Source organism: Diabrotica virgifera, chromosome 3, assembly GCF_917563875.1.
Source record: "Diabrotica virgifera virgifera chromosome 3, PGI_DIABVI_V3a".
NCBI lineage: Eukaryota > Metazoa > Arthropoda > Insecta > Coleoptera > Chrysomelidae > Diabrotica > Diabrotica virgifera.
In genome coordinates, this window is record NC_065445.1 from 214563854 (window position 1) to 214589119 (window position 25266).

Here is a 25266-nt window from a genome sequence, read left to right on the forward strand (position 1 = left end):
TGTTTGTTTATAAGCCAAAAAATTGTTTCTTTATAACATTCCTCAGACCGCTCAAATGGTCCAATTTCAATCCTGTAAGGTACGTTGAATAGGTATAGTGCTTTTTTATACGAAAATTATAGTTATTCTGGTGTATCATAATCTTTCTGGTTATTATTTCGACCGAAATTTTTTAATTAACATTTTAATTTTTGCTAAACTATTGGTTAGATTGTCGCCCGTCTCCTGATATACAGAAAGGGGCTAAATTATGGAATGATTTCTTTTTTTCTAAAATGGACGATTTTAGAGAAAAATCCCGAAACAGGTCGATTTTTATTTTTCAATTAAATTTTTTGGCATATATTTCAAACTAGTGACGTCATCCATCCTAGCGTGATGACGTAATCGATTATTTTTTTAAATAGGAATAGGCGTTCGTGTTGTAGCTCATTTACAAAGGCGTTCAATTCTCTATTCAGTATTATAAACATTAATATCATTATTATACAGGGAGGCCAAAAAAATTTTTGAATTAAATTAATTGACGCAAGAAGAAGAATGCATGTCATTTATTTAACTCAAAATACATTCTAATGCTGTCAGAAAATAGAAAAAAATGTTTATTTTGCAAATAAACATTGCTTTTAGCTTAAATTAAATTTTCAAACTTCCAATAGGTAGGAGGGAGGCTGTTTGTGATTTAATTTAAGGGAAAAGAAATGTTTATTTGTGAAATAAACCTTTTTTTCTATTTTCTGACAGCAGTACAATGTATTTTGAGTTAAATAAATTACATACATTCTTCTTTTTGCGCCAATTAATTTAATTCAAAATTATTTTTTGGCAACCCTGTATAAATACCTAATGATCCAAATCCACGAGGAAAAATTTCCTGTAGTTGGCTGTATACCATTACAAAAACATAAAATCCTTTATAAAAGGTATATTTGTTAAAATCCCTATACAGGGCTACATCAAAGACAGAACTAGTTTTCAATCGGTTGACCGATCATCATCAGTGCAATCCTAAAATGTGTACAACCAGATAAAATGATGCAAAGTATTTGAAATGTTGACCAAGGTTAAAAAAAATTTATAGGTTATACTCACTTAGAATCTACATGCAAGCCACCAAAGTAAAAATAACAGGGTAAAAACCCTTTACAATTGATCCGTCATCGGAACATATGACTAAGATGTGAATTATAACATGGATGATTAAGATATCCAATGTTTTTCGCCCGAGGTACCAATGAGCTCTATCTGACAAGTTCACATCATGACTGTATGGAAACAAGTGATTTTGATAACGTCACCATTCAGAATTTCCGTTATCAAAATCACTTGTTTCCATACAGTCATGATGTGAACTTGTCAGATAGAGCTCATTGGTACCTCGGGCGAAAAACATTGGATATCTTAATCATCCATGTTATAATTCACATCTTAGTCATATGTTCCGATGACGGATCAATTGTAAAGGGTTTTTACCCTGTTATTTTTACTTTGGTGGCTTGCATGTAGATTCTAAGTGAGTATAACCTATAAAATTTTTTTAACCTTAGTCAACATTTCAAATACTTTGCATCATTTTATCTGGTTGTACACATTTTAGGATTGCACTGATGATGATCGGTCAACCGATTGAAAACTAGTTCTGGCTTTGATGAAGCCCTGTATAGGGATTTTAACAAATATACCTTTTATAAAGGATTTTATAAATACCTAATGATATTAATGTTTATATTACTGAATAGAGAATTGAACGCCCTTTCAAATTGCCTACCACACGACCCCTATTCCCATTAACAAAATTATCGATTACGTCATCACGCTCAGATGGATGACGTCACTAGTATGAAATATATGCCAAAAAATTGTAATTTAAAAATAAAAATCGACCTCTTTCGGGATTTTGCTCCAAAATCGTCCGTTTTAAAGAAATGAATTTATTCCATAATTTAGCCCCTCTGTATAATCTACTATAATAAATCTTTCATGTCATCAATTATTTAATTATTGATAAATAATTAGGTACTTCCCTAAAATTTCAATTGAAAATTGCAGATTTTTTGGGAAAACTCGGATTTTCTGAGTAAAATTTTTGTTGAAGGAAATCGAAAAAAAAAATAGCTTTGTGCAGAACTAAATTACCGTGAATTTCTATTTGAGTGTTTTTGGCTCAAAGGAAAAATTTTAGGAGTTTTAGGAGACCACTAATTGAAAAAAAAAAAAAGAATATTTAGGAGTGCTAATTTGTTTATAAATAAAATAACACACTTTCTGCGGACTGGTCATACCCCATATAACTAATATATGCAATCTTAAGATCCGATTTTAGCAATAAAATAGCTGGTAAAATTTTTTTCCAAAAATGGTATTTTTTCGATAACTTTCCCAGACTATCAACAAATTCCAATAAACCGGAGCGCCAACCCAAATTCTGAGCAGTCTCAACACGATAGGGTTAATATCCCCAGTTGTAACTAATATCGAAATGAATAAGAATCGCTATACTCTGCGGCTGTTATGGCGGTGTCGAAATGAAATTGCGACTGTCGAAATGAATTAGAATCAGGCCCCTGTTTACATTAGTCGTCTAGCAAGGGGAACTAAGTAAGCGTGAGCCACGTTCGTTATTCACTAGTAATGTCAACCAGCCTTTATAGAAGTTTTCAGGGACTTCTACCCTCGGCAATAATGCATTCTTTCATTCTGCGTTTAAATTTTTCAAAAATACTTATCAGTTTTCTCAAGATTAGAAAACAACAAATACCTACCTTAATTTAAAACATATTGAACACTTTGGCAGGCGACATTTATCGCCTATTCCCTTAATAAAAAACAAAGAAAATGGCGCCAAACTTAAACCGAATAATTAGAACTTAAGTTATTGTCAAATTATTTAAAAAAAAATTGCAATTTGCAAAATAGGTATTTTATTTATCGAAGCTACAGTCTCATTTTAAAGCATAGACTTTAAAATATAATGCATAGACTTTAAAATAAAGTTTGTTAATTGTCTTAATTTAAAATTATATCCGCTTAAAGTTAGAATTTTCTTAAAAAAAATTATAGGGACATTAGTTTGTTTATAAGGATTTTAAGCAAATTTGAGCAATAAACATTTATACTTTAATTAATAATAATGATAGGAGAACTTCAAAGGAACATTCTGAGCTTAGAAAAATGTTTATTTTCTGCCGAGATATCAATATTTTAATAGCGCTCTTTGAGGCGCAAGATCGGTTCACACCGAAAAGGTTCGCGCTCTAACCTCTCGATACAAATTATAATTTACATTATTCGTTATCTTTATATTCTCTTTTTTTAGATCCTTATACAATTTTATCATATATGGTAAATCGGGTGAAATGGTGAAATGCTCTATAGAACAGCACGTTCCAGAAATTACTTCAAATAAGATCACGGAATTTTATCCCTTCCATCTTTGTATATTTTAGAAACTGGTTGCTCAATTCGTAAACACATGCATGTCTTTTCAGCAAGGCCTCATCATGACTACTCCACCAGAAATTCAACTTTTGATGTCGATTTACAGATCCCGTCCTCTGAGTTAGTAAAGAAATCTATATTATATTCCGCAAAAAAACACTATACAACCATCTCCCTTTACAACTAAAATCTGCAACATCTTTCCCCAAGTTCCGTAAAACGACAAAAGCTCATCTATCTAAAATACCATATTATTCATTAGAAGAGTTTCTTAATGACTAACTAAGAAATTACAGTAATGTACAAGTAACTAAAGTAGTATATTTATCTATATTAGGGTGTCACATGCAGCAGCTTAAACTTATTAGTTCCTATCTTCTTTTTAAAGTGCCTATTCGTTCCGGATGTTGGCGATCATCATGGCTATCTTGACTTTGTTTACCTCAGCGTGAAACAGTTCAGTCAAAGTCGTGTTCTACCACTTTCGTAAATTTTGAAGCCAGGAAATGCGTCTTCTTCCCGGTCCTCTTGTAACATTTACCTTCCCTTGGAGAATCAGTCGGAGAAGGCCGTAACGTTCTTGTTTGCTCATTACATGTCCTAGATATCCTATTTTTTTCTTTTGGTGGTTATGAGAATTTCACACTCGTTCCCCATTCTACGCAGGACTTCCACATTAGTAATTCGGTTAACCCAGGATATACGTAAGATGCGCATATAACACCACATTTCGAAAGCTTCGAGCCGATTCATAGATGCAACAGTTAGTGTCCACGCTTCCATTCCGTAGAGCAGAACTGTGAATATGTAGCATTTCAACAGACGGTATTTTGTTTTTAGTGATATTACCTCAACTGTTGAAAATGGGTCTCATTCTAGCGTATGCTGCTGTCGCTTTTATTATTCGCTGTTTAATTTCTGTTTAGTGGTCCCATTGGCTATTTAAATTCGTGCCCAGGTATGTATTCTGAACTCTTTCGATATCCTGTTGGTTTATTGTAAGTTGAACGTTTAGTAATTGTTGGTTTTTACTAATTGTCATAAATTTTTTTTTATGTTAAGAGCTAGTCCGTACCTGTTGCTGACTTCTGTTATACGATTTGTTTATATCTGTAAATCATTCAGATTATCTGCAAAAACTATGGTGTCATCTGCACATCTATTGTTATTCAACCATTCACCATTTATTAATACTCTTTTCGCACAACCGTCTACCCAGGCAACCAAGTGACGTCATATAACGTTGAGGAAACGTCAGTTTTTGGTTGAATATAACACGTGTTTGAACATTACGTCATATATACGTCTTTTGTAGGTGATTTTAAATACGTAAGATTAATGACGTTAAAATTACGTTTAAAAAACGTTTTAATTTCAGACAGCCTAAGTCTGACGTCACAAAATTGGGAGGAGCTTGCTTGTTTGTATTGACTCCAAACAATTTCGTTTAGGTAAATGTTCATAAGAAATTTATCATTTATTGTTTACGCGGTTTGTGTCTTGTGTGGTAAAATAAGACTTTTCATTTAGATAATTAGTTGAAGAAACGTGTTAATTAAGAGATTTTTATGCGTTTTTGCTCAGTGAGTTAGTTTAATGCAGTAATTCTTCTTGACAACTATTTGAGGTTATGTTTATTTGTTTTTAATTAAGCGTTAAAGTAAGATATTAAGTATGCTGGATAATTTGTTAATAAATTATTTATTAGTTTCATATATATGTTGTTTCAGTTTTGACACAGTAAGTAGGTATATATAGTTGGTATTTTAGTGAAAATTATATAACGTGAGGGCTGGTACAATCATGCAGAATGAATGCTGCTTCTAGCGCACAATCGATCTTAAACAAGTGGTAGTATATCTTCGACACATGGGAAGTAGGCCTATAGGTTTCATGTTACCTATTCTTTTATACTATTTTGAAACATCTGAAAGAGGTCACTTTTTGAAAATATTAAAGACGTGATTTTACCGACGTATAAGAGTCGTCATCTTTTTGACGTTTGAAAATCGTCACGATCTTGACGTGAAAAAAACGTAGATACGATTACGTTTTAAAATCGTCACAATTATGACGTCAAATCGATGAGACAAATACACGTGATTTTCAACGTCACTACTACGTCATAGAAACACGTCAATTGGTCATTTTTATGACGTGTTATCTACGTTATAAAAACGTCGTTTGGTTGCCTGGGTAGCTTCCTTAAATACACATTCAGAGTAAATATTGAATAGTTCCTATGTCTGCATTTTATTTTGTTGTATGTTTAATTTGCAATTTATATTAAGTTTGCAATATATCGGTTTTTTTTTCATTACTTTATTAACTTGTAATTTTTTTATGTATATTGATGATTTATCAAATTTCAGAAAATTGCATTTGTTATTGTTATTATTTTTTTTTCTGACTCTATTTTATGCTTTAAGCTTCTTTAAAAATTGTATAACTTTTATTGACAATAATATATATTTCTATTCTATTCTAATGGTATTTAAACGTAAAAAGTGCACTTAAACGAGGCAAACATTCAAAAATCCGCTGCTAGATATACAGGTTGTAACGAAAATACAGGTCATAAATTTAATCACATATTCTGGGACCAAAAATAGTTTGATTGAACCTAACTTACCTTGGTACAAATGTGCATACAAAAAAAGTTACAACCCTTTGAAGTTACAAAATGAAAATCGATTTTTTCCAATATATCGAAAACTATTAAAGATTTTTTATTGAAAATGGACATCTGGCATTCTTATGATGGTAGAATCTTAAAAAAAAATAGAGTGAAATTTGGACACCCTATAAAAATTTTATGGGGGTTTAACTCCTTTAAACCCCCCAAACTTTTGTGTACGTTCCAATTAAATTATTATTGTAGTACCATTATTTACACACATTATTTTTAAAACTTTTTTGGCTCCTAGTACTTTTTCGAAAAGTCAGTTTTTATCGAGATATTTTGAATCATTTTCAAATCCACTACATATTTGTATATGGTTATGTGTTATGTGTTCTGTGACGCCTCACGACCCGGCCTAATTATTCTCGATGCTTCCCGGGCTTACGAGTAAAGGTCAGACCTTCCACGGCGATTCGAGGCGACCGCTGTCAGAGTATTTAAGAACAGGAATTCGAGCACAGGCCAGTCAGTCAATGAACGAGCCGCGACGCGTGATATAATTGTATTCGAAATCGGATTTAATGAAATGTATATATTAGCTATCGAAGTTATTATGTTTAGTTAAATAAATCATAAATTTGAGTTGTAAATAAATTAGATGTGTTAGTTGGTGTTATTTGTAATTATTAAGATAAATAAGTGATGTAAATAAAATAATATAAGTAAGTCTTCCTTTATTTAAATTAGTGCCCAAAAATATAAATAAATAAAATAGTAGAGTCAATCGCGTAACAAAATGGTGCAGAAGTGAAGATACTTGAAATAAATCAATTCAGCGTAAATTTTCGGTTTAAATAGAGTGTGGAACCTTTAAAAATAAATAAAATATAAATCGTAATAAATAAAGTGTGTGATCATGCCTTCCTTGTGTAAGCTAACAATTGCAGACCTGAGACTTGAATTGGAAGAAAGGGACCTGAGTTCTACTGGCAAAAAGGCTGATCTAGTTGAACGTCTGAAGAACGCACTAAAAGAAGAGGGTCATGATCCAGAAACTTACGTGTTTGAAGACAAGCATGCTGCTTTAATTTCGTCAATAACATCGTTAGAGAGCAAAGTTTCTAGTGAAATCTCCCAAGTTTCGACAGACATTACATCGTTAGAGAGCAAAGTTTCTAGTGAAATCTCCCAAGTTTCGACAGACATTACATCGTTAGAGAACAAAGTTTCTAGTGAAATCTCCCAAGTTTCCTCGGATGTTTTGAAAGTTTCGACAGATATTGCATCGTTAGAGAAGAAAGTTTCGGGTGATATTTCATCCCTTGAAAGCAAAATGACTAACGAGATCTCTGCTAACATCTCTAAGGTCACTTCGGATTTCGACGACAAGATATCGTCCATAAAATCTACTTTTGAAGAAAAGATCAAGGAAATAGAAAAGAAACTGGAGGAAACTGAAAAAGTGGACAAAGTGGTGGAACCCATCTTAACAGATATTAAAGATGATGAAACTAAATACAAATTGGAGCCACGGTCGATAGTTGAAGGGAGTGTAGGTCATGCTCGTGTTAAGGTGCCAAATTTCGACGGAAAGTCATCATGGAACAACTACATGAAACAGTTCGAATCTGCGGCCAGAGCGAACGGATGGTCCGAAAAAGAAAAAGCTGTAAACCTCACTATTGCTCTTCGAGGCGACGCTTTGGATGTCCTCCAGACCATAGCCGTAGAGGAGACAGATGACTTCGAGCAGCTGAAGAAGAGACTGAATATGCGATACGGGCACGAACATTTAGAGCATGTCTATCAGTCGCAGTTTAAAAATCGAAGACAAAAGAAAGATGAAGCTCTTCAAGAATACGAGGTCGATATTGCCAGGTTGGTACGATATGCATATCCAACAGCTCCCGAAGACATGATGGAAAAGTTGGCTGTTCAAACATTTATTGATGGCCTGCGTGATCATGAAATGCAAAGAACACTGCGATTAGCTCGTCACAAGACGCTGGTCGATGTCTTGTCTGCCGCCCTCGAATACGAATCAGCTACCCAGGCCTCTGGTGGGTACAGTAAAGTGAGGACTGTGAAAGAGGAACAGGATGAGGACAAATTTGACCAGCTTGTTAATATGATGAAAGACATTGCATCCAAGAAAACGAAGACCATAAGGTGCTGGAACTGTGGGGAAATGGGACACGTACGGAGTTCATGTAAGTACCCTAGGTACAATAACAATCAAGAGACTCACCAGCAGGAAAACTAGAACGGGTCGGCCTTAGGGGGGCAGCTTCGACCCGCAACTTTTCCAAAGACCCTCTCATACTAATAGCTTCTTTGAAGTGTCGTGAAGATAGCGTATATGTGGATGGAGAAATAAATGGTAAAAAGTATACATTGTTGGTGGATACCGGAGCGACCAGGACCATTATACGACCGTCAGTTTTAAACAGCCGTAAGAAACTCTTACCAACGAGGTTGCGACTGCGGACTGCCACAGGTGAAAACGCCAACACCCATGGAGAAATCCAGATACAATTAGGGATTAGAGCAGAAAAGTTCGTCCATACTGTCATAGTTGCAGACATCGAAGAAGATATTATATTAGGAATGGACGTAATGAATTTGCATGGATTTCAATTGGATTTTAAGAATAGGGTAATCAAAGTTGGCAACGAGGAGGTATTTCTTCATCCACATGATGACAGAACTGTGCTAGCAGCCATTAAAGAAGATACAGTTGTGCCCGCGAGGAGTGAAACGATCATCGTAGCGCGGCTACAGGGAACTGTAGAAGAAGGAACGCCTGTTATGATGGAGCCATGGAACCACGACGAGGAGGTTGGCCGAGGAATCATAATTGGAAAGGAATTGGTTACTTCTGCTAAAGAAATTCCCGTGAGATTGATTAATGTCAATGACTACCCAGTGACCATCAAGAAGGAGACAAAAGTAGGAACTTGTGTACCCGTGACGTCCATAATCCGTCAGACGACAACATCAGATAATTCCAACGACAAGTTCGACCAAATGGTTGCAGTTGCAGGCCAATCTCTAAATCAAATGGAAAAAAGAAAATTAAGGGAATTTCTTAGGCAATATCGTGACATATTCGTACCGAAAGGAGGAAAGACAGGAAGAACGACAGTTGTCAAACATAAAATTGACACTGGTACCGCTAGGCCAATTCGTCAATCAGCTCGACGATTACCACAGGCGAAGAGAGAGGAAGCTGAAAGGATTGTTCAAGAAATGAAGAAATACGGGGTGATAGAAAGTTCTACGAGCCCATGGGTCTCTCCGGTGGTCCTGGTCAAGAAGAAAGATGGAACTACGAGGTTCTGTGTGGACTACCGTTTGTTGAATAATGTTACCAAGAAAGATAGTTATCCTCTGCCTCGGATCGACGACACGTTGGACACATTGGCTGGAAGTAAATTGTTTTCTACGTTGGACTTGGAGTCTGGATATTGGCAGGTAGAAATGGATCCAGTGGACAAGGAGAAGACGGCCTTCACGACAGGATCTGGATTATGGGAATTCAAGGTTATGCCGTTTGGACTCTGTAATGCTCCTGCGACATTTGAGAGGCTTATGGAAAATGTGTTGAGAGGGTTATCTTGGAAAACATGCCTGGTGTATTTAGACGACATAATCGTTTTGGGGGAGACGTTTGAAGACCACCTGAAGAATTTAGAAGACGTTTTTAAACGACTTAAAGCTGCCCAGTTAATGTTAAATCCCAAGAAATGCCAGCTATTTCAAAGTAAAGTCAATTATTTAGGCCATATAGTCAGCAAAGAAGGAGTGGCCGTGGATAAAGGAAAAATCGATTCCATTAAGGAATGGCCTGAACCAACTGATAAACATCAAGTGAGAAGTTTTCTGGGACTATGTACATACTACCGGAGATTCATTAAGAAGTTTGCAGATATTGCTAAGCCATTAACGCGACTTACAGAGGTAGCAAAGGATTATTGCTGGGATGGAGACTGCCAAACGGCCTTTGAAACTTTGAAGAGGCATTTAATTACAGCGCCAATATTAGGGTATCCACTGCCAGAAGGAGAGTTCATCTTAGATACGGATGCAAGCAATGTGGGAATTGGAGGAGTGCTGTCGCAGATCCAAGGAGGACAGGAACGAGTCCTTGGATATTTTAGTAAAGTGCTTTCAAAACCTGAACGAAATTATTGCGTCACGAGAAGAGAACTTCTAGCAGTAGTAAAATCAGTGGAACACTTCTATCAATACCTCTACGGAAGGAAGTTTCTAATCCAAACCGACCATGCCGCCCTTAAATGGTTAATGCAGTTTAAGAATCCAGAGGGTCAGATAGCCAGATGGATTGAACGACTTCAAGAATATGATTTCAAGATCGAGCATCGGGCCGGAGTTAGCCACAGGAACGCTGATTCTCTATCTAGAAGACCGTGTCCAGCAGAATGTTCCCATTGCAACAAAACAGAGTCAAAGGAAGCAGCAGTACTAAGAACAACAGTGGTCAACGATGAGTGGACGCCTACCAAGATCAAGGAAGAACAAGAAAAAGATCCAGTTTTACAGAAGATTCGAAAATGGAAAGAAGAAAATCGTCGACCATCTTGGCAAGAAATATCAAGCCTAGGCTTAGTAGTTAAGACGTATTGGGCCCAGTGGGACTCATTTATCTTGGAAGACAGCTTGCTTAAACGAGTAATAGAAAATAATGATGGTTCGGTGAGGAGAACACAGTTGGTGATTCCAAAGAGCAGAGTAGCCGAAGTACTTCGTCAGTTACACGACAGTCCATCAGGAGGGCATTTTGGTGTAAAGAAGACCCTTCAGAGAATTCGGGAACGATTTTATTGGATGAATAGTTCCGACGATGTGAAGGACTGGTGTAAGAAATGTACTACCTGTGCTACAAGTAACGGGCCCTACCGGAAAAGAAAGGCTCCTATGAGACAGTACAATGTTGGAAGTCCGTTTGAAAGAATAGCTTTGGATATTGCCGGGCCATTTCCAGAAAGTGACAATGGATGCAAATACATGTTGGTGGTAATGGATTACTTCACGAAGTGGGTGGAGATCTACGCAATTCCAGACCAGAAGGCCGCCACTATTGCAGATGTGTTAATCAAAGACTTCATCAGCCGATTTGGAGTACCTCTGGAGATCCATAGTGACCAAGGAAGGAACTTTGAGAGCGATCTATTTCAAGGAATCTGTGATAAACTAGGCATGAAGAAGACAAGAACCACGGCCTATCACCCGCAATCGGATGGAATGGTGGAGCATATGAATAGGACAGTCGGCAAGTATTTGACAAAGATGGTGTCCAATCATCAACGAGACTGGGACCAGTACCTTCCGTTCTTCGCAATGGCCTATAGATCTGCTGTTAATGAATCAACTGGCCAAACACCAGCAAAAGTCCTATTTGGACGTGAGATGCGTCTACCCTGTGATCTAGAGTTTGGATGTCGACCTGGAGAAGATGTTGCTGGTGAGGATTACGTGAATGAATTACGAAGAAGAATGGACGATATACATGAGTTGGTCCGTTCTAATCTTCAGATCGCTAGCGACCGAATGAAGAAACGATACGATACCCAAGCCGAGAGGGGATGTTTCAAGGAGAACGACAAAATCTGGCTTTATAATCCAAAGAAGCGAACAGGTTGTTCTCCCAAGTTGCAGCAGTTCTGGGAAGGTCCGTACCTCATTGTCAAGAAAATCAATGACGTTATCTACCGAATAAGCAAGATTCCTAGGGGAAAGCCGATGATAGTCCACCATAACCGGTTGGCGCCGTACGAGGGAGACCACGACGTAGATGAAGAAGTGGAAGTCAACCAAATTCGAGGAATACCTGACCTTACCTTTGAAGAGTTCATGGGTGCCTACGGAGGTACCGGTAAAGCAAGACATGGTGTTACCACTGAAGAAAAGCTAGATCTTCTCGCACTTCCCGATGACTATTCGCTGGCCCATACCATCCCGGCCAGTATCAAAGACGCACGAGGGTTGGCATCCGCCTTCCGAAGGAAGTTTTGTCGAGTTGCAGAACTTCAATGCCAACTGCCAGCTCCTGGCAAAGCATTGAAACTCCAAGATGCATCACGTTACCTATTCTATCTGGTAACAAAAGACACTTTCCGTGACCAACCTACCTACCAAGATGTATGGGATGCATTAATTCAATTGAGAGAGCACGTGTTGGAGTCCGACGTGCAAAAGTTAGCCATGCCAAAGTTAGAATACAGCCAATTAGACTGGAGAGTTATCCGAAATATGGTAGAAGAAATTTTCCAAGACACCGAGGTCCAGGTGTTAGTCTGTTGCAATCCGCATAGTTACTGGTGCGGAGAGAAGACCGTCCCCTGCCACTTTTATACAACTGGGAGTTGTAAAAGAGGGTCCAGTTGCCGATACCAGCATCCAGTTCCAGTCCCGACAAGGTTCCAGGAGGAACCATCTTTTAAGGAGGGGGCAATGTGACGCCTCATGACCCGGCCTAATTATTCTCGATGCTTCCCGGGCTTACGAGTAAAGGCCAGACCTTCCACGGCGATTCGAGGCGACCGCTGTCAGAGTATTTAAGAACAGGAATTCGAGCACAGGCCAGTCAGTCAATGAACGAGCCGCGACGCGTGATATAATTGTATTCGAAATCGGATTTAATGAAATGTATATATTAGTTATCGAAGTTATTATGTTTAGTTAAATAAATCATAAATTTGAGTTGTAAATAAATTAGATGTGTTAGTTGGTGTTATTTGTAATTATTAAGATAAATAAGTGATGTAAATAAAATAATATAAGTAAGTCTTCCTTTATTTAAATTAGTGCCTAAAAATATAAATAAATAAAATAGTAGAGTCAATCGCGTAACAGTTCTTTGATCGGGCTTATAAAGTACCTATACTATTATGTAGTTGGTAATTAAGCAATTAAAACACAATAATGGACTCCTACACCATAAAATATATTATTAAAATATTACATTTTTAAAAGTATAATACCTATACCTATATGTAATATGAATACTAATGTAAATTTTACCTTTAACCAGTATCTAAAAATTAGTACATATTTAGCATGTAGTACATTGATTTACATTTTTTTCATACTTTACTTGTTCTGCAGTTGATATATCCACCCCGTAAAGAAGATCATCTTTGAGGTTTAGTTCGGCAGTCTTCTGCGGGCAATTATACAAGATATTTATTTTTGTAATGTCACGTTTACTAAATCCACATATCTGTCCCAAACGGGACTCCGACACACTCTTATCTTTTGGAACAAAGATCTTGTGGGAATATGACCTAGCGCCATGAAAAGGACCATAGTGCATGGTTGAATCGTAGTCGTAGGGAATATTGAACGTATTGCCACTCTCTATGTCAAATTCACTTGTATAATTTGGATTTACGTTTGCCAGAGTAAGCTCAATATAATCATTTCTATCTGATCTGTTATGTTCATGATAAAATCCAATAAGGTGCATTAATTCATGTATTACAGTTCCAGCTTCTTCTTCTTCAAAACAACGTGGACCTAGATCTACTACGGTAAAACCACCCCCAGGAACCTTACCAATTTCAGAGCAACATGTATTAACCTCATTGATAATTTTCGCATAAGATTTGTCATTTCTTGTTTTGGGTACAAATTTAATGCATGTGTAATATTTGTAGAGGCCCATAACCTTTTCCAAAATGCTCTTCTGACGGTCTGTAAAAGATCCTTTTAAGATATATGGTACTCGTCCATCATCCCACAGAGCAGCATTTGGTGAAGCATTTCTTAGCTTCGTCGTCTTGCTGCTTGAACATGGACTTGGTTCTGGAGATTGTTTACGTTCTCCCTGATATGTACATTCACCAACTTTGAAATTTTTTAACTGCAACAGCTGAGTGTTAACATCGGTAACATATAATATAACAACAAAAAGCAATAAACATTGCATCTTTGAAATTCACTTCCTATACTATACTACACTACAGATAAAATTTGTATTTGACAGAATTTAGTTTACCTATGCTTTTTATACAAAAAATTAATTGTTTTCAGCTAATAATAAAATAAGTTTTATTATTTTAATTTTCTAAAAATCAATAAATCCAGTTTATGAATATAATAAAATTTTTGCAAGATATAGGGTGGAAGCACTTATGGTATACAATTGTTTACGTCTTTATTTTCGAAAATTTGAAAAACGGTGGAACAAAACGGTGGAATTGAAAGAAAAAAAGAAGAATGTATTTAATTCAAAATACATTTTAATGCTGCCAGAAAATAGAAATAAATGTTTGTTTGACAAATAAATATTGTTTTTCGCTTAAATTCAATGTTAAAACTCACCCACTTGTCCCTTAATACAGTTTGAACATTGGATTTAAGCGAAATACAATGTTTGCGCTACAACAGTAACAAAATGTAGTTTGAATAAAATAAATTGCTTAAACTCTTCTGTTCCTGTCAGTTAATTTATTCAAAAATATTTGAAAACCCTGTATAAATAAATATATTATGTTAATGTTTATGTTGAGCATAACATCTAAGAATCAATTAAAAACAACATCAGAGAAGAACATATAATAGAAAAGAAAGAGAAAAGAAAAAGTTGGATGAATGACAATATACTACAACTCATGGAACAAAATAGAAAATCAAAGAACAACAAAATAATGTATAACACGATTCAGAGGAAAATAAGAACTGAAATACGAAAGGTCAAAAAGAATTGGTTAAAGTCAGAGTGTGAAGAGATAGAGTTGTTAGAACAAAAACAAGATATGTTTAACATGCATAAAAAGGTGAAACAAGCAGCTGGTCTTCATAAATTCAACAAAGCTAGCAAAATTCAAGACCAACAGGGTAATATCATCACAGACAAAAACCAAAAAATCTGCATATGGACTAACTACATTTAAGAATTTTTGATGATACTAGATCCGAACAAGCTCCGTCCTATATATGTAATGTGATGACCACCAATCTACACTACCAATCACATCAGATGAAGTTGAACAAATAATATCACAACTAAAAGATGACAACGATCCTGGACCTGGCAATTCATATCGCACACCTAGTTCAATAGTGCCACAAGTGCAAAACACAATATTCTCGAGAAATGAGCAAAACGTTATGTAGCAAACGCGTTATGCCCTGTAAATATGTTATTTTGAGAATGACGCTTCAAAATTACAATTTAGGTAGCAAATTATACAGTTATTCGCTAGATCTTATTACAATTTATGTTATTATTATAATTTATTACATTAATAAAATTGTGAAGAATAGTATATTGTACAACAAGAGAGAAAAAATATATATTTCTCACAAGCGCAGAAGTTTGTTGTAATACCAAGGACATGGCTGAAGTCGACCTTTATTGCTTTATCAAAGAAAACAAAATCCGTTTCGTGAAGTTATGTCCGAACCATCAGCTTAATGAGCCATATTTTAAAATTATTTCTAAAAATTATACATCAAAGGATATAGACTGTGCGAAGAAAAAATCAGCCGTACACAGTTTGCTTTTCGGAATGCAGTGGGTACGAGAGGAGAGGCAGTGGATCAAGCAAGCAAGCAATTTGATCCAACCCGACCCGTGAGACTTGTTCACCCCTAAGGAAGTACGTTCGGGTGTAACAATTCATTGGAGCGAGGTTTATTGACCCGACTCTAAGACAGGAGTCATTCCACCGCGCTCCAATGCTCCAGGCCATCATGTTCCCCCCTATATCACGCTGATGCGCGATAGGGGCACAACTATCAGCCAAATGCTCTTCACGTGGGAATCCTGGGTAATAGAGTTCCAACGTTGTGCCCTAATCGATTTGCAAATCAGGCCAGCGTGAAGCGCTATATGCCTGTTATCTTCTTGTGACTTGTCCGCGGTACTAAAATTGCTTGCTTGGGCCCCAGGCCTCTGAACCGAGCTAAGCTCGGTTCAGAGACCTGGTGCTCAAGGATTGGGCCCTACTTGCCCGAGTTTTTGTATTTTTGTTTTGTTAGAATTTTTTTTGGCTCGCGCCGGTGTTATTATTTTTTTTGCCGAGGCCGAGTTTTTTGGTTTTTTTTTTATTTTTTTTTGTAGGATGTCTGAAAATAAAATATTAATTACTAAAAATTAACGAGTATGGAGCCCACACTAATTGACTTGTCATTATTGATAGAGCTACGTATGGTCCACTTCTATTTTATTTCTTTTTTTTATCTCTGATGTTTATTTTCTTTAATCCACTATTTGTTGTTTTGGACGTTTGTGCTTCCATCGGTGAAAAGCGTCGTATCGCATTATCTCTCGCAGTATGGGACTTGGATGATTTTCTAGTTCTGGGAATTTTGTCCTGGCTCTTTCCGTCATTATATCGGTCACTCTGATTTGCTGGAGTTCTCTGAATAGGTGTCTTTCCGCCACGTATCTTGGGACGTCCGCTGCTTCCCTTAGGCTGCTGTTGTGTGCAGCTTGGATCTTCTTTTTTGTTGTTTTGCATACGTGTCCCCACGCCAGAGATGCATATGTCAAAATTGGTATTATTATGCTATTTATTAATCTTATCTTCGTTTTAGTTCTTAATTTACTTTTTCTACCTGCGAGTCCTCTTGGTGATGCTTTGGCCATATTGGTTTTCTAAGTGTGGCTTCTACGTGTTTTTGAAATATTAAGCCTTTGTACATTATGACTCCTAGGTATTTCCCGTCATCTTTCCACTCGATGGGGTTGTTTCAGTGGCATAGCTTGCCCTACAGGGCCCCCACATCAAAGTTTATCGCGGGGCCCTTTTTCACCACTGCTATGGCATAGTTCTAAAAAAATGTTCAACAAAAGAAGCAAAAACGCTTGTATAGAATAGAATAGAAATATGCTTTATCGTCACTGAAAATTTTACAATTTTTTGGACAAAGCTTACAAAGAGTAGAAAAAAACAATTACAAATACAATTTACTGAAATTACATAAATCGTCAATATTATTACAAAATAAAAGATAATGAAATAAAACAAAACAATACAGGTGTTTCATTAATAATTGAAAATATTTTAACTGTAAATTCCTGGGCTAAAAATATTAAGGTTTAACCCAAATCACCTACTCCAAAAATGCTTCCTAAGGGAGCTGGAGTTCGTTGAAGATGGTGCCTTTTAATTCGTTTTTTTAAATACCTCTAGAACACTTCTATTTAGAAAAACGAAAACTGGTACGTGTATTTATCTTCCATAGATAAATCGATTTTATAAATTGCGAATTTCTAGTACCGCTCATATGCGTCCTCTTTGGGTAGGGCAACGGTTATTTTATCGCATAACTTTTTGCTCTTTAACTTTTAAGCATTTTTGACACTGAATTATTAAATTGTGAGGTATTATAGTACCAAAAGTTACTCTTACTTTAAGTCGGTAGGATACACTATTTTCTAAAAAAATCGATTTGAAAATTTTTCGTTTCTGGAATTTGAACAAAATTTTCAAAAAAAAAACGGTGTATTTTACCGACCTAAAGTAAGAGTGACTTTAAGTACTAAAATACTTCATAGCTTCTGTCAAAAATGCTTCAAAATTAAAGATATAAAAAAATGATGAGATTAAATAACCGTTGACCTACCCAAAAGGGACGCATATGACCGGTACTGGAAATTCTCAATAATTGATGAAAACGATTCCTCTCTGGCATAAACGTACCAGTTTTCGTTTTTTGTTTTTGAAGTTTTTTTTAAGTTTTTTTTTCAAATTAAAAAAACACAACATTTTCAAATTGACGTTTCTAGAAAACGGTGTATTCTACCGGCTTAAAGCGAGAGTACCTTTTTGTTACTAGAATACCTCAAAATTTACTAGTCCACTATCAAGAAGACTTAAAAGTTAAAGAAAAAAGTTATGATATAAAATAACCGTTTGCCATTGAGTCGATTTACCTCTGGAAGATAAATAAGCGTATCAGTGTTCCTTTCCCTAAATTGAAGCGTTCTGGAGGAATTTAAAAAACTAATTAAGAGACACCTTCTTCTAAGAGCTATAGCTCCTTTAGGAAGCATTTTCGGACTAGATTATTTGGCTTAAATTTTAATATTTTAAGCCCAGGAATCTACAGATAAATTATTTCCAATTACTAATGAAACACCCTGTATATTGTAAAATTTAAATAAATTGCAAATTGCATATACAACCTTAGAACTAATAAGTTCTGCGTGTAACACCCAAAAATAGATAATAATAATAATTAACCTAATAAACTCTAATAAATCAAAGTCGAAAAATAGATTTAAATTGTTGAGACTCATTGTTTTAAAACAGATTCAGTTGTTTCAAGCCAAGGGTGAATGGACATTGAAAATGAGCGTAAATAAAGGAGCTCTGTTCTTTAACGGCGAGCGACCGGTATATACCTAATAAATACAATTTATAGTTAAAGAACATATTACACGAAAAGATACGCAAACAATACATAGTGTTTCAATGTTTCAAATATTCAAAGGTAAAGCGATTACAAATATTGCAATTTGGCAATACATTATACAATATCTCAGACACAGCCAATTGTGAATAGACAACAAAAAGTAGCTTAAAAACAAAAAAGCTCTGTTGCTATAAAATGACGAGAGGCAGAAAATAGACAGGTATCTACCTGTACATAAAATATAGTATATATGAATAAAGAATCCATTACACGAAAATGTCGATATCCAAACAACATACACTATTTCAAAGCGTTTTAATAGTGAGATAATTTGTTAGAATATTTTGTTCAAAATTTTAATGGAATTTTGTTTTAACATGCCACACTGGGCCCCTGAATGTTGGGGGCCCCGTATAATTGATACGGCTGATACGGCGGTAGCTACGCCTCTGGGTTGTTTTGTACCGTCAGTTGTTCTTCTGGGCTTTGTCTTCTCTTTTTGAATAGCACCACTTGTGTTTTTTCCGAGTTTATGGCTATTTTCCATTTAATACACCATTCTTCAATATCGTCTAGCGCTGTTTGTAGGTTGTTCACTGCTACATCTATGTCTCGATGTTTGGCCGCTATTGCTGTGTCATCGGCATAAAGGCTTAATAGTGTTCCGGGAGTTCTTGGAACGTCGACGGTGTATATTGAGTACAGTAGTGGCGACAGGACCGCTCCCTGTGGTACTCCAGCTTCCAGAGTCCCGAGTCCGGACAGGACTTTTCCTATGTGAACTTTAAAACTCCGGCCTCTTAAGTACAAAGAGGTTAGTCTTGTCATTGCCACGCTGTATCCATAGCCTCTCATTGGCAGTGGATCATGTTGAAGCCGGAATTAGAAATAACGGAGAATGTATCAACAACATAAGATATGCAGACGACACAGTGGTATTCGCTGACAGTTCTGAAGTCTTCCAGGAGTTAATAAACAGAATGACAGAAGTCAGGCAGAGATGCGGACTTTCACTAAACACTAAGAAAACAAAATGTATGATTATCTCTAAGGACAAGCAGCAATTTGGACGAATCAGTGTGAACGGTCAACAAATAGAAAGATTAAAAACATACACCTACCTTGGTACGAACGTCAATGAAAATTGGGACCATTCCATAGAAACTAAATGTAGGATAGAGAAAGCGAGATCTACATTTCAAAAAATGGCTAGGCTATTCAAATGTCATGATTTATCAATACCCATAAAAGTCAGGTTACTACGCTGTTATATCTTTCTTATACTGTTGTACGGAGTTGAGTCGTGGACTCTCACAGACGCAACCTGCAAGAAAATAGAGGCTTTTGAAATGTGGCTTTATCGTCGAACCTTGAAGGTATCTTATACCGACCACGTTACTAATCAGGATGTCTTGCTAAGAATGCAAAAAGAAAAAAATCTGTTAACCACAATAAAAGCAGCCAAAATCGAATACCTTGGTCAGATCATGAGAAACAGCGAAAGATATGGACTGCTGCAACTAATCGGACAAGGAAAAGTGGACGGAAAACGCGGACCAGGAAGGCGAAGAATTTCCTGGCTGAAGATTCTACGTACCTGGTTCAACACAACAATCTCAAATCTTTTTAGAGCAGCAGTGTGCAAACTACAGATTGCCATGCTGGTCGCCAACATCCGAAACGGATAGGCACTACAAGAAGAAGAAGAAGAACCTTTATGTTACTGAATAGGGAATTGAATAACCTTTCAAATGAGCTAGCTCATTTGAGATCGATGACGGGACTAGATTTATGCGCCAACTGCTGACAAAAATGAGGAAGATATAGAAAACTTTTATAGCGAACTTCAAAAAACATTACAGTCCACAGCATCTAGACACATAACAGTGATCATGGGTGATTTCAATACAAAAATTGGCGAAGGAAAATGCTACCCTAATGTAGGGCCATAGGGACTTGGCGAACGAAATGACAGAGAGGATCGCCTAACAGAATTTTGCCAGGAGAATAATGTTATAGTCGCAAATACATTCTTTAAGTTACCTAAACGACGCCTTTATACATGGAAATCGCCAGCTGACAAAGACAACAAAATCGTCAGAAATCAAATTGACTACATCCTAATAAAGCACAAATATTGAAACTCAATTCAGGCAGTAGAGGCATATCCAGAAGCAGACGTATCTTCTCATCACAGTCTTCTTATTGCTAGGTTTCAACTTCAACCAAAAACGACGCAAAAAAACCACAACAACAATAAACTTAACGTACAGAAACTTAAGTCAGAAGAAACAAAAGAAAATTTGAAACATGAAATCAACACAAATCTAGATAGAAACCCAGGAAATAATTGCAACGTAGAACAGCAGTGGCAATTCTTCAAAACCTCTATATTAGAGCCAAGTAAGAAAGTACTTATAACAACCAAATGTAAGAAAGAAGAATGGATGACGGAGGAAATTCTAGAGTTGATGAATGAAAGAAGGAAAAACAAAACAAATAAGACCCGCTATAAACAGCTTCAAAACCAAATAAGAAGAAAAATTAGGGAGACTAAAGAAACCTACTTCTCTGAAAAATGTAAAGCAATAGAAGAACTTCAAAACAGATATGACAACTTCAACCTACATAAAAAAGTCAAAGAACTAGCCGGAATAGGAAATAGAAGAACCTCAAATATATTGCTCGACAAAAACGGAAATATTATAATGGAAACAGAACGAAAACTACGACGATGGAAAGAGTACATCGAGGAACTATTTCATGACCAGAGAGAAGCTAGTACATCCGTAGATAGCCAAGCCGGAGACGTAGGCCCAGAGATAACCAAATCAGAGGTTAGTCAGGCAATAAACTCTATGAAAACTAATAAATCTGCTGGTCCAGATGAATTACCTAGCGAGCTGATAAAGTTGGTCAACGAGAAAAACCTGGACATAATAGTAGAACTGTTCAACGCTATCTATACTACGGGAATCATCCCTAGAGAAATGTTGACATCAGCATTTGTGTGTTTGCCAAAAAAAGTGAATGCCAAAGAATGCAGTGACTACCGAACCATAAGCTTAATGTCACATACCTTGAAAATTCTGCTGAAAATTATCCACGCCAGAATACACTGGAGCTGGATATTAGTGACACTCAATATGGCTTCCGCAATGGTATGGGCACCAGAGAGGCATTATTCTCCTTCAACGTGCTGACACAGAGATGTTTGGATGTTAACCGTTCTCTTTACGTCTGTTTTATAGACTACAATAAAGCATTTGATAAAGTAAAACATGACCGACTCATGGAAATCCTAAAAACTAAAAACCTAGATGAAAGAGATTTAAGACTAATAACACATCTCTATCACAATCAGCGAGCAATAGTAAGAATAGAAAAAGAAACATGTGAAGAAATGGAAATAAAGAGAGGAGTCAGGCAAGGCTGCATACAATCACCTCTATTATTTAATGCCTATTCTGAAGAGGTAATGCCAGAAACACTGGAAAATGAAACAGTCGGCATAAGAGTAAATGGAGTCTTAGTTAATAAGACCAGATATGCAGATGATACAGTAATAATAGCCGATAGTTTACAAGACCTGCAAATACTCATGAGTAAAATAGTGAGGTGTAGTAGGGAGTACGGACTCTCTCTCAATATAAAAAAGACGAAGTTTATGAAAATTAGTAAAAACAACCATAATACTAACGAAATCTTGATAGTAGAGGGCCAGCAGATCGAAAGAGTAAAAAAGTACACTTACCTAGGAACACTTATAACCGAAAATAATGACTACTCTGCAGAAATCAAAGTCAGAATCGAGAAAGCACGTTCTAATTTTATGAAAATGAAAAAGGTCCTATGTAGCAAAGATTTAACATTTGTTCTTAGAGTACGCCTAACAAAATGTTACGTATATAGTGTACTATACTATGGACTGGAATCATGGACGTTAAATGTAGAGACGATGAGACGACTTAACGCCTTTGAAATGTGGACCTATAGAAAAATTATGAGGGTTTCCTGGGTAGATAGAGTTACGAACAATAAAGTACTGAGAAGAATAGGTAAAGAGAAGGAAGTTGAACTTACAATTACAATTAAAGAAAGAAAACTACAGTATCTCGGACATGTGACGCGGGGCGAGAAGTATGGCATCCTGCGACTCATAATGCAGGGAAAGATAGATGGCAGAAGAAGCATCGGCAGAAGACGAATTTCATGGCTGAAGAACCTCAGAGAATGGTTTGGATGCAACTCAAAACAACTATTTAGAGCTACTGCCTCAAAAATTAAAATAGCTATGATGATTGCCAACCTCCGTAGCGGAGATGGCACCTGAAGAAGAAGAAGACGGGACTAGTATAATATATACGCCAAAAAATCATAATTTAAAAATAAAAATGGACCTGTTTTGGGATGTTTCTCTAAAATTGCCCATTCTAGAGAAAATCCATTTATTTTAACCTAAACGTCCTCAATGGATAAATACAATATGATTATAATAAAAACTAGTTACCAAATTAGAATGAGTTTTCCTTGATTTTACATGTGGCATTAGAAATCTGTGCATTATAGGAAACCAAACCACTTTTGGCACATAAACATCGTCAGCGGAACAGCCGGACTTGGTGCTATTCTTAATCTTCAATTCCTGCAAATGCGAACTACGTAAGTTTTTAAATTTCTCTAGTATTAGTTTTACTGTACAGTTTTCCATTTTTCTAGCTGAGCAACAATTCTTTCTAGGACTGCGGTTCGTGAATGTAGGTCGTGTAGGTCTCCCGTTCATTCATTCTTAATAAGACCTTCATTTTTGAGGTTAAAAGCACGTACTTATTCAAATACAAACTCTCTACGACTGTCTTCAGAGTTTCAGAGCGTGAAATACTTAACATGTTTAATGTCTATCGTGGCGTGGCGTAGAACATTCGTGAGACAATCGTGCTGCACGAACATCTGTTTACATTAGTCGTGTAGCAAGGGTGAACTAAGTAAGCGTGAGCCACGTTCGTTATTCACTAGTAATGTCAACCCGCCTTTATAGAGGTTTTCAGGGGCTTCTACCCTCGGAAATAAAGTATTCTTTCATTCTGCGTTTAAATTTTTCAAATATACTTATTAGTTTTCTCAAGATTTGAAAACAACGAATACCTCCATTTAAAACACATTGAACATTCTGACAGGTTACATTTTTCGCCTATGCTTTTAATAAAAAACTGTGTTAATTTTTCCACCTACCTCTACCGAAAGTATACTTTTCCGGACCTGATTGTAGGGAGCAAAGTCATACTTTTCCTCCCTAGGGAGTAAAAGTACTTTCCTCCCTAGGGAGTAAAAGCAAAAGTGACGTCATGGTATGCCATTGATGAAATAACTTATTTACGCCCTATACAATATTCTATTATCTACTACGTAAGTATCTATACATTTTAAAGTTTATTTATAGAACACCCTCTATTTTGCAGAATGGAAAAAACAGTAAATTGTTATTTTGATTTAACAATGTTTACATTAATAATTTGACTTATATTTAACAGGTGACAGTTCTGCTGTAGCTACTTGTTAGTTTTAGTTTTCTAATAAATTGTGTTAGTTACATAAATAAATTATTTAAAATGAAAAAATGACTTGTTATTTGAGGAAGGTGAAAAAATCAAACGTATAACACGGGAGTAAAGTGCCTTTTCCTACCTTGTATAATTACTGCCCTCCGCTACGCGTCGGGCAGTAAACTTCATTCTGGGAAGGAAAAGTAGCACTTTCCTCCCTTGTTATAGAAATAGCTATTATTCGTCGAAGCTACAGTCTCATTTTAAAGCTTAATTCATAGACTTTAAAATGAAGTTTGTTAAATTATTTTGCCTTAATTTAAAGTGATATCCGCTTAAAGCTAAAATTTTCCTAAAAAAATTGTAGGTACATTAGTTTGTTTATAAGGATTTTAAGCAAAGTATCCCGCACAAAACTTATGGAAATTAGGTCCCAGTGGATATAGTTCATACTTTGAGAAAATACTCTTTGAATCATCCTGACAAAAAGTTCTCATGGGCACATCTCGATCGTATGGAGGATTTTCAAGAAATAGAGGCACAAACTCATAAAATAATAAGATTTTCCGGGTATTCCAATTAGTCCTGTCGCCAGGGGGGTACAACGGCCTCCTTTATTCAGATGGACTTACCCAAGTTTTTTTCATGTATTTTGACCCGTAGAATACGAATTTTTTGGGTAACAGTTGATCCGGATGTCGATAAGATTGTTATAGACAAAGAACTTGAGGAATTACATAACAGCGATTTCTCGCAAAACAAAACATTTTTTTGTATTTTTTGGGTCATTCTAAGCAAAAAATGTTCTGGAAAGTTTTTTCGTAGGATGCATAGTTTTCGAGATAAGCGCGGTTGAACTTCCAAAAAATCGAAAAATTGCAATTTTTGAACCGGAATAACTTTTGATTAAAAAATAAAATAGCAATTCTGCTTACAGCATTTAAAAGTTCAAGTCAAATTATATCGGTTTTGATTATTTGCATTGCTAAAAATTAATTTGTTTATTCTTAAACAAAGCTACAAACAGTAATAAACACCTAGTGCGTGAGTGATGTTTTCAATGATTTCTCATTTAAAATCGAACAAGTAGGTAGAGTAGGTACAAGTGCAAGCGAGGCAATATCTACGTAGGATGTATTAAAACGCATGTATTAGGTAGGGAAACACTATGTGTTTACAGCTTTGTTTACCAATAAAAAAATAAATTTTTAGCAATGCAAATAATCAAAACTGATATAATTTGACTTGAACTTTTAAATACTGTAAGCAGAA

At 36.0% G+C, this 25266-nt stretch overlaps 1 protein-coding gene across 1 annotated transcript in view; it reads right to left on the reverse strand.

Annotated features, from left to right (window-relative positions):
• LOC126882361 (zinc metalloproteinase nas-1-like) overlaps window positions 1–14061 on the reverse strand; it is an 89280-nt gene extending 75219 nt beyond the window's left edge. Inside the window, exon 1 of the mRNA XM_050647253.1 lies at window positions 13066–14061. Coding sequence (XP_050503210.1) covers window positions 13137–14012 — 876 coding nt within the window. The 5' untranslated portion in view covers window positions 14013–14061 and the 3' untranslated portion in view covers window positions 13066–13136. The remainder of the gene's footprint in view (window positions 1–13065) is intronic.
• Window positions 14062–25266: the final 11205 nt, after the last annotated feature.